Source organism: Microtus ochrogaster, linkage group LG9 (assembly GCF_000317375.1).
Source record: "Microtus ochrogaster isolate Prairie Vole_2 linkage group LG9, MicOch1.0, whole genome shotgun sequence".
Taxonomy (NCBI): domain Eukaryota; kingdom Metazoa; phylum Chordata; class Mammalia; order Rodentia; family Cricetidae; genus Microtus; species Microtus ochrogaster.
In genome coordinates, this window is record NC_022034.1 from 9,970,401 (window position 1) to 9,981,597 (window position 11,197).

The window sequence follows — 11,197 nt, forward strand, 5'->3', positions numbered from 1 at the left end:
CCTCCTCTCCTCTCTGGGAGTCAGCCCACAGCAGGGGCCTTCTCTGTTCAGTTTTCTGCTGAGGCTCTAGGGTCCACAGGTGCCTGGAATACCCTCAAATGATGGATAGAGGACAAGACTGCCATCGCAGTGAGCCAAGGAGATCACCCATGGAGACGCAAGGGCCAGAAGGGTCCTGGGACCGGCAATGCCCTAGCTCTGATAGGCAGTGAAGGATGGCCTCAGCCCTCTGCACTTCTCGTCCTGGCATCAAAGTCACACCATTAAAAAATCTCACTCGGGGTCTAGAAATAGGGAAATGGGAGAGATGAGAGGAGGTCTCATTCCAGAGGTACCACAGGCACACACACACACACACACACACAGATAGACAAAGACACACATACATACATACATACATACATACACAATCCAAACAGATGAAGACACACACATACACAAATACAAACAGACACACACACACATACACAAACCCAGACAGACAAAGACACACACACACACAAATACACACAGACACATACACTCACACACAAATACAGACAGATACACACACACACACACACACATACACACACACAAACCCAGACAGACAAAGATATACAAACAAATACACACAGACACATACACTCATACACAAATACAGAAGGACAGATACACACACACACACACACACACACACACACACCACACACACACACACACCTTTCATGTCCTGCCCAGTATGACTCTTGAGCAAAGACCTTCTGATCTTTCTAGTAACAACCTGCATGAGAGACTGCCAAAGCGGCTCACAAGGTTCACACTGCAGGGCACAGCAACAAACAGGGAGAGAGCAGTTCAGCCTTCCTAGGAAGTACTACTGATTCCAATGTGAAGAGCAATTTATATGCTCAAATTAAAACTGCCTGGAGGAACTCTGCCTGGACCCTCTATGCACCAGGTTTGTCTCGGGTTGTAGGAATTAAGAAGCAATGCTCACACCCCCACCCGACTGCCATTGGAGACTTGTGGGACCAAGTGCCACAGAGGGGCTGAGACAATAGGAGCATTCCCATGTTGCTGAGGGAAGCAGAAAAGTGGCCGGCCATCTTTCCACTGAAGCTAAACTCAAGTGTCCCTGTGTATTCTGACAGTATGCTCACAGATCTGTCCCCAAGGGAACAAAGGACTCCTATCTACCTTATCTATGTAGCACAGCTCTGCTCCCAATGGACAAACACTGCAAGCAAAATCAGGAGGGGAGACCACACGACGCGATGTCTCTATAAGGAGCAGCAATGCTAAGAGGAAAATGTAGTACATGCAGCCATGTGACAACATAGACAAGGCTCATCAGTCTAAAGGACGGATCAGAAGAGCACATTCAAGGTGGCTCTATTTATGTACCTGGTCTACTCTGTGGCAACAGAGGTCAGGAAAGGTGACTGGCAAGGCAGTGGGGATTGGAAGGGACACTATCCAATCGTGAGGATTGGAAGGGACACTAAGTATTGGAAGTATCCTCAAACTCTGGGTTCTGCTCCCTGATGTCTGTATATTTAACAGATTGAGTCATTCACTTAGGATGTGCCTGGTATATGTTTGCTATACTTCAATCTAAAATTGTTTCAAGTCTAGCCAGGGAAACGGCCTGCCTTTGTTCTCATTCCAGAAGCTTATCAGGGAGTTACAACACATCCCCACGATTCGATTATCTGGGAAGTGATTAAAACAGACAGCTTACCATGTGGGATGAAGATCATGATGAGGCAGGCTGCCCCCGTCACCAGATTGGAGAGGGCCATGGGGTAGATGCGGCCGACGCGGTCAATGGTGACAAGGATGATGAAGGCCGCAGGGAATTCCACCAGAGCAGAGTAAAGGAAGTCTAGGTAGAGGTTTCCACCTGTGGCTCCCATGTGCATGATGAGGCCCTGGTACAGCACAGCACAGGTGAACCTGAAGAAGAAGACACAAGTCAAAAGTCAGCGCTAAGGACTCCGGTCAGATGCACAGAAGGACGCATCACTTGGTGCAAGACATGCTGGGACCACATGAAGAGTGTCCTGCCAGGATCCCTGGGAGGAACTTGTGTCCCCACACAAGTGACGGTCCTACAGACATCCCCAGGATACCTACTGTTTAAACTTTCCCCCAGGCTCTCTTCAACAGGGAGGGAAGGAGAGACTGGGGCCAGATCCTCCTGCTTGCTGCAAGCTCGGGTGTCTGGAACTGTGCTGAGCCGCACACAGTGTGACCTCGAGCACTCCCACAGGCCCGCAAAGCGGAAAGCACATGCGGGCACCAAGTGAAGTTGCTTTGTAAGCTTTGTGACCCCCGGGGAAATCGAGTGGCCATTCCTTGCTTGTTGTCTCGCCTGTGAGCGGGATGGTGCTGGCAGGTAGCATATCGCTCTGTTGTGAATGTTTGCTGAGATAACAGACGAAGGAGCCTAGTATAGCTCCTGGCACACAGTGGATATGGTCATGAGCATCAACATCGTCCTTCCAAAGTCAAGGATCCATGGCTTGACTAGCCAGGTCTCTTGGCCCCGTGGTGTTGTCTTTATCAGGCATTTTCATGTCCTCTCTTCACCCTCCACACCAACCCCGTCGATATTCACGGAAAGCATGTCAACATCATGGACCAACATCATAGTCAATGGAGGCATTAAATCAGTCACTCAAGTCCGAACTTGAGGGACCTTGTGTCACTAAGCTGAAACGATACTATTCTGGAAGCTGTCGCCATTGCATCAAAATTGGCTTTGAAATGGTAAGATTTTTAATCCAGAAGAAACTATTGCTTTATTCTAGCAAAAACTGGCTATCAGTTGCCCATAAGTCACACTTAGGAAAAAAACTGTCTAACTGGTCAACCAGTCAGTGAATTAATGTTGCCATCTTTTGGCAGACTCTGGAATTGCATATACATATATACATATATATATACTAAAATGTGCTAATTTTCTGCAGCTATGTTGGACTGTTCCAGCCCCTTTACACAGATCGTCTCACTCATTCCTAGTTGTCTATGATCTCGGCATATTGTTTCTCATACTCCTGATAAGTTCCCTGTGTCACAGACTGGTACAGGCACTCACTCACAGCCACACGGCCAAGACGTGGCAGCATAACAAATATTAATAATTCTTAATAAAAAGAAGCAGGTGTGGTCTGGGGAGATGGCTCAGTTGGTGAAGTGCTTGCTGTACAAGCCTCAGAAGCTAATAACAAGCCATTGTGACGGCACATTCTATAACCTCCGAGGGTGGGGCAGAAACAGGAGGATCCCTGATGCTTGCTGGCCAGGCAGTCTAGCTCAATCAGCAAGATCCACGGACAGCGAGAGACTCCACCTCCAAAACTAAGGTGGAGAACATAAAAGACATCTCATGTGGATCATAGACACATACATACATACAAACACACACACACACACACACACACACATATAAATTAAAATAAGCAAGGGGAGGGCGTGGGAGGGAGGTAATGGGAGTTGTCCTGGGTTTGAGTCACAAGAGGTCCCAAGAAGGAGCGCAGCTCCTTTCTTGTTGAATTCAGAAGGCAGCAGAAGGCATGGGAAAGGTTTGAGAAAGCATGGCTGCCTCCCAGAGCACAGCCTAAGAGAGGCAGGGTGGATGCCGGCTGCGGTCCCACATACGAGATGGCCTCTCACAGTGTTCCCTGCAGGACGGAGCATACACACGAGAAACAGCAGAACCTCGTGCGCTTTCGAGGCTACATTTATACGGAGATTGCTGAGGGGCCAGGTGATGGGAATGAGAAAACGGACCGGTCGGCTGCTTTTTTGGGAGGCGTGTGTCTGGGCTGCAGATGGTAGTGTGGTGCGGGAGAGGAGAGCAAGCCACTGTTCTGTCTTCAGTGGGTCACAGGCGCTACATGGAGGAGACACACTGCTGAGTCAGACAGAGAGCCACGTGGATGGCCGTAACACCCATGACTGGGTGTGGGACCCCCGTGAGAGGGGTGAAGGACACCAAGGCAGGGGAAAAGTGATGAGCCTGGTGTCTGAAGGGATCCGAGGGATCTGTGGAACTACTCACGCATTCAGCCCTCAGCAAACATTTACCACAGGCCTGCCGCGTGCCTGACTAGTTCAGCTCTCTGTTCCACTGACGCATGCCCCAGAAAAGCAAATCGGGCAGCAGGGCGGGCCCTGTGCGAGAGAGGGGGCCCAGAGCACAGCAGCTCAGGCATGAATACTGCGGGAGTAGCTTCAGATTCAGGGCAAAGCAGCCCTGTGTGGAGAACTGACTTGTGACCTTCGTCATGGAAACAAGTGGGGCGTACAAACTGCCCTGGGCGGGAACAGGGACAAGTACATCTATGTACTACAAGGTCTTTATCCATGAACCAAGGGTGCACGAGGACCCGGAAGTGGGTAACAAGGTCTTTAGATGTGAGGAAGGATACTTCCAGAACCTTCCCCCGCTACCCCATACCAAGTCGAAGCCTCAGCTGCCCCCGGGACAGAAGACCCTGAGACCGAGGAAGCCTCAGGAACCCTTCTGGCTTCTTCATCCTCCTCAGCATTGACCTCTCAACCCCTCTTACTAAAACCAGAGCGCCAAGGGGTCCCTTGGAAGGCTCTGACCCCACGGCTGCTCAGCTCCTCTTACGCCCTTTCTACAGGCTTATTGGTACCCAGCATTTGGACAGCAACAGAGCAGCCCCACCCCGAGGTGGAGGGAGATGTCTAGGAAGAGCACTCACCATAGATACATCAGGATGAAGGTGTGCTTCCTCATGTTGGGAGTGCGAAACAGGTCTACAAATGAAGGGCTCTGCTTTTCCGAGACATCCTCCTCAGCACAGAGCATCTGGGAGAGAGTCAGTCTTCACCGTACTTGACTGATGTGCACACGACAGTCCCCCAGGGAGGGCTCCCGTGTAGATCTGGAGGCAGCCCCAAGCCCACACACTGAAAAACCCCTTCTGAATTCCAGTACCTTCAGGTCGGCAGGGGGCAACTTCCCGTTCTTCTGAGCAATTTGCTCCATAACCCTTATGGCTTGGGTGGTTCTCTTCTGGGACAACAGCCATCGAGGGGACTCTGGCACGAACCTGCAGACACAGATCATAACTGTAGTGTCTCTCCCCGAGAACTCACCCCACCTTAGGCTCTGACAAGAGTGGTGCAATGGCATGGCTCAGAGCAGCCCTGGATCCTCCGCTAGGATTGTGATTCCCCAAGATGCTTGGCAAGGAAGGCCCAGGCTGTGGTGCGCAGTTGGGGCCCATGCTGCGTGGCCCACGCTATGTGGCCCATGCATGATCTCTACAGTCGCTGCTCCTCGGGGCCGCTGGCTAAGATTCCCAAAGCAGAAGGGATCAGGCAGCGCCCCCCCCCCCTTCAGTCTTTTTTAGGAAGTAGGGTCCCGTCTCTCTTAGAAGTTGGGAGCCCTGTTCTGAGCGCTTCACAGAGCCCTTCCTTCACACGTCATATGTATCAGAGCCGCTAAACAAGGCCCATGCCATTTCCCAAACAAAAGCCTCACTTGCCCTAACATTAGATGGACAACATGCTATTTCTTCCTCCTTTCACTCTTTTTTCTCTTTTTTGTTTTGGATCAGGATCTGTTGCTTCTGAGTTTTAAGCTGAGATCATGTGGAAACAGACAGGGTCTTTGTATCTATTCCTGGCTAGCTAGGTACTTCCTATGTAGCCTGAATGGCCTTGAACCCCATGGCAATTTTCCTGCCTCAGCATCCTCCATGCTAACTCCCATCCTGAGTGCTGGGATTACAGGCATGCATAACCATGTCCACTTTGAGTGGTTTCCCACAGGACTGGGAAGTTGCAGCTCAGAGATTGACACTCTGACGTGATGGTCTGCCCGTGTTAAAAATCCACATAGCGCCAGGGTTCTTTCTCACAGAAGACCCCTTTCACTCTGCAGGGAGGGGACAGGCTCATCCCAGCCCCATCCATCCACCCAAGTACCAGCTTCCATGTAAAGGCTAAGTCTAGCACATTGTCCCCTTAAGTAAGATTTGTCCTCAGTAAAACTGGCGAATGGTGCATAGGTGAGCCAGGTTTCCCTGCAAAGGCTGCGGCCCCTCCCCTGCACAATACAGCCTACCACTGTGGGTGTGTTTATCCCCTGGACGAGCAAAGCACACACAGCTAAGAAGATTGGCACCTCGCTGTGAGTGCTCCTGTTCTGGGATGGCACAGTGCGCGCCCTCCCCACAGAAGGCTGCCAGCGGAGCCTTTCCGTTCATTGACCCACTCCTGAGTTCCTTCAACGGAGATCCAGTGCCCACTGTGTGGTGAGATGAGGGGCGGGCGGGACCTTTGTAATGGAGACATTGTGAAGCAGAAGTGAAGAGAAGAGACAGGAGGCTAAGGAGAGAAAGCAGGCAAGAAAGTGAGACGACCTGACGGAAAGCGGTGTCGTTAAAGGGACTCTGAGGACTGCAGGACGCAGCGCTCGTGGTCGTAAAGCGTCCATTCGTTCATTTCCCCTGTGCTATATAGTTTATGCAGGCTATCGCCAAGGTTTCTCAGAGCCTCTAAGTAACACACACTGTTTGATACTGGCCTGGGACTGACTCCCGGGGCCAGTATCCCTGTGGTTGGCTTGCCTTGAGTTTCCAGAAGGTGCACTTCCTCTAAGAGGAGCAGGCAGCCTCTGGGCTTCCCTGCAGTGTCTCTCCTGCCTATTTGAGGGTAGGACAAATTTGGACATGCTCTTTGTAAGGACAGCAGCCCCCACTGCGAGGATCCCAGGTCGCAGATAGCAAGGGCTCACGCCTCTTGGAAGGTGGCTTGTGTCGTAACAGAGGTCAGAACAGCCCTCCATGCCCCCAGAGCCTAGTCCTGCAAGTGGATACCGCTCTCATGTCTGGCAGGGGGTACGTTACCAATAATACAGCAAGAAGAAGATGGTGGGCAAGGAGACCGCCAGCTGGAGCCAGCGCCAGTGCGGAATGGCATAGGCCACCCCAGCAAGTCCCACGAGGCCCACTGTGAAGGCCACCTGGTACATGATAGCTGTCGTTCTTCTGTAGCCGGAGCCCACAAACTCTGTAACTGGAAAAGAGACGGTGCTCAGAGGCAGTGCCCAGAGAAGAGGGACCTAGAGGGGAGCTTGCTCATGACTCCTGCTTCTCACCAGCCATAGCCCCCCACCACCCCTCTGGCTTCTTTCCACATCCTCACACTTCCCACCTGGCCTTCCCCCAGACCCACCCAGCATTGTCTGGCTTCTCGCTGATCTAGCGCCCCTCCACCTGAGCCCACAGGTTTACCGGGCCAGTTTGTCCACCAGGTTTCCTCTTGCTGCCCCTCCCTCTTTGTGCCTTTTTCCTTGCTGTTTACACACCACACACACATGCTTCAAGGCTCAAGCCTCTCATCCCCAAATACTCAGAGGAAGTCCTAGCAGAGTTAGGAAGTCTCCCAGGGTTCTGGTACCCCTAATTCTACAAATATCTCAGCATGCTTTCTGCGAACCTGGTACTGCTCTTGGGGTTGGAAGGCAAATGAAGTCTCTTGTTCCCAAACAGAAGGCATTCTCCTTCCGTTTGGGAGATACAAAGTCAAACACAGACATGTAAGTCAGTCGGGGCTGTGAGCGCAGAGGGGCCACTGTGCTGTTTCTACGTAGGATCTGTGGCAGGTGAGCAGATGGGACAGTCACTAGCAAGGGGGGCAGCTTAGCCTCTCAGATACTGGAGGAGCACAGTCCTGGGGGCAAGGACACTATAAGGTGTGGCAAAGGGACTGTGTGGAGAAGGTGGGGTACAAAGGCTGAGTTTGGGGGCAGCAAGAAATCCTGGGGACTTGAAGGACACTAAGAGAACTTCATTCTTGTGTGTTACTATAGCAATGAGTTTCCGTCCACAAAGGCTCCCTCTGCTAAGGAGTCAAGAACTGAACATGCTTGCAGTCGGGAGGGGTGGGGGGGCATGGAGATGAGGCAATGGTAGGGCCAGGTACGGTCAAGGTCTCCTGAGTTGAGGGGAGTTGTTGGTTCTCCCTATACTTATTCACTCACTGCTGAGAGAAAAGGAACTCATACCTATACAATAACAACCCCAATCTCCTCTCTCTCTCATCTGGCTGTGCCCCACCTCCTCACCCCTATCTTTCATGGACCCAGGAACTCCCCCCACCCAGCCCTTGTGTAATTACTCAAGGTGTAGCCAGACACCCAGCTGCCCTTGCTGACCATGCCCTGCAGCAGGCGAAAGAGCAGCATGGATGTATAGTCTGGGGCCACAGCTGTCAGCACACCCGACAGGGAGGTGACCAGAGTGGTCGCCAGGAGGCACAGCTTACGGCCAAACCTGCAGAGACAAAGGGATGGATTAAGAATCTGGGGTTAGGCATGCCTATGCCCTACATGCCTACCTGACAGACTCCTTGTGTATCTCATAGATCATTTAAATACATTTCCAAATTCTGTGCATCTGAGTTAGAAAGCCTACGTCTGGCCTGAGCGCAGGCCCACAAACAACTGAGACTTGACTGCTTAAGCCAAGTGATCTGTGGCCACACCCCTGCTCAAAGAATAACATTCTTTTTCTCTCAATTCCACAATGGCCTGGCTTCTCTGCCGCCAGTCCCAGCAGCCGGAAGCCCCTACAGTCACATCTCGTCTGCATCGCCGTTCACAATAGAGCCTGGCCAACCACACTCTACCCTTGCCTACTCTGCAAAGGCTGGCTCAAATGAACCGCCTTCTGGTGCAGGAGAATTGTCTATATTCTGTCAATTATGTTTTAAATAAACATTGATTGGCCAGGAGCCAGGCAGGAAGTATAGGCAGGACAACCAGACAGGAAGTAGAGGTGGGCAGTGAGAACAGGGAAGAAGGAAGCTTTTTCCGCATTCCTCCCCAGACACCGAAGAAGCAGGATGTGACCTGCCCCACCAAAAAAAGGTACTGAGCCATGTGGCTAACATATACTAGAATAATGGGCTAATATAAGTTATAAGAGCTAATATGAAGCCTGAGCTAATGGGCCAATCAGTTTTATAACTCATGTAGACCTAACGACTGTGGGAACCGGGCAGGACAGAAACCCCAACAAGCAGGCCCTTCATGTTACAGCCTTCCATACCTGTCTGCAAAGTAACCCACAATCAAGGAGCCGAGGAAAAAGCCCAGGTTCACACAGGACTGGAAAAGGTCTACCTTCCAGGCATCTCCACACACCAGGTTAAACTGCAGCAGTGAAGAGAGAATAAAACTGAGGATCATGGGAAAGCCAGAGGCCCATTCCCATCCTCCGCCAGATGAAGCAAACTGCTCCACAGAAGTTGATCCCCATCCCCCAAGGCTGGATCAGTTGTGTCTAATCTAACACACTTTCCCAAGATGCAGGAAGCATCAGTATAGGGCTAGCACTGTCATGCCCAGCTTCTTCTTGACTCTGTGTCTGTGAGGATGGCTATTGATGGCGTTGCCATTGGTAATTGGCTACCAATGTGTACAAGGTGTCATTCTAAAAGGAGCAAGAACAAATAAACATCCTCAGAGGAGTTTTTAGCTGCCAAGAAAGCGCTCCATATAGAAACACAGCCAAGAGTCAGGGAGGTGACTCAGTGGGTAGAGTGTGCAAGGGTGAAGACCAGAGTTCAGATCCCTAGCACCCATGTAAAAGTCGGGCACATGACACATTCCACAGCGATGACACATGATGGGTGGTGGTGGTGCACACCTTTAATCCCCATCACGGTGTGGGGGGGGGGAGTAGAGGCAGGCAGATCTCAGAGTTTAAGGCCAGTGTAGCCTATAGAAAGAGTTCCAGGATAGGCAGGAGCTACACAGAAAAAAACTGCCAAAAAAACACTGGGCACAGCATTCCCCTATAGCTGTAATGCTGGGTAGGGTTGACGAGCGGCTCCCAGGGTCTTCAGCAGCGAGGCTAACCAAAATGTAGAGCTCTATCTGCAGAGACAGATCCTACCTCACAAAGAAAGATGGGAAGTGCTGGAGGAAAACAATGTCAACCTCTAGTCTCCTTTGGAAAGCACCTGCACGCGCGCGCAACACACACACACACACACAGACACACACACACCCCAAGGGAACATAACCAAGTACAAAGATATGTAACAAAGGAGTGTAAAGCCAGGCATAGTGGTCCATGCCTGTGTGAGAGGATCGGGAGTGCAAGGTTATCCCCAGCTACATAGTAAGTTCAAGGTCAGTCTGGGCTCCACGAGACCCTGTCTCAAAAAAAAAGGGGGGGGGGGAATCATAGTCGTATTTTTCAGAACTTGAGGATATCAAGTACTTAATTGAACTCTATTACCAAAGAAGCTGTATGAACCGAAGGGCCTAGACAGAGGCGAGACAGTGGAGGAACCAGCTTCATGGGGTAGAGTCTGAGAGGGAAGGGCAGTCCTACACGTCAAGAGCCGGGGGCTGAACTAAGCAGGAGAAAGAGGAAGGACAGGTGTGCACCTCTGGTTAGAGCCTGGAGGGAGAAAGGCAGGGAAGGACCTTCCTGGCCAAAAGCACGGGATGGCAGGGCACATTCTGGGCAGGGTTCGAAGCCTGTGGACAGCAGGTCACTTTCTCTTCGAAACTGAGTGGCACAGACAGGACTGACTCCAGGAGGCTGGGCACTAGTGCTGAATGGGGCCCTTTGCCCTCCCTGGTGTTGACCAACCCTTCTGAGCATCCTACACACTCTCGGTCCCTCTGCTCTGCTCTGCTCTGTGCCATGAAGCCATGGCTCCAGCAGCCTGGAGCAACTATGGGGGGTGACAGCCACAAAGCAACTGGAGGCCCCGGCTTCCCAATTTGAAGCATTCACACTGGGTCCCTCAGGGCTGCCATGAGCTCCAGAGGTAGGACACTGGTAAACCATGAACCATTTTAAGTTACATGCTAAGATCTTATTAGCTATCTGGTGATTCTAAAGTTCACATACGAGCTATACCCTTGACCTGTCACAGGATCCAACACTGGGTCTTAAAAACGCTGCACTCAGCTGGCTGAGGGCTGTGTGACTGACCTGTGCATTCTTGCACACGGCCCCTCATTTTCCTGAAAGACACACGAGATCGTGTTGCCACTCAACACCAGACAGAAATGGCAGGTTAGATATCTACCAACCTGTGCCCAGACACTCTCTGCTGCTCTGGGAGGGTGACAAGCCCCTGAACAGTGTTACCCTGACGCTCTCCACCTACCCCAGCATAACACACACCTTCGTGGGGTCCCTGTGTC

The 11,197-nt window shown here is 51.5% G+C and overlaps 1 protein-coding gene across 1 annotated transcript in view; it reads right to left on the reverse strand.

The window, feature by feature from the left end:
* Positions 1-11,197, reverse strand: part of LOC101995481 (solute carrier family 22 member 1) — a 27,370-nt gene that overhangs the window by 10,783 nt on the left and 5,390 nt on the right. Inside the window, exons 2-7 of the mRNA XM_005363382.1 lie at positions 9,078-9,181; positions 8,146-8,300; positions 6,873-7,041; positions 4,955-5,069; positions 4,719-4,825; positions 1,724-1,938 (exon numbers count right to left, since the gene is read on the reverse strand). Of these exons, the coding sequence (XP_005363439.1) occupies positions 1,724-1,938; positions 4,719-4,825; positions 4,955-5,069; positions 6,873-7,041; positions 8,146-8,300; positions 9,078-9,181 (865 nt within the window). The remainder of the gene's footprint in view (positions 1-1,723; positions 1,939-4,718; positions 4,826-4,954; positions 5,070-6,872; positions 7,042-8,145; positions 8,301-9,077; positions 9,182-11,197) is intronic.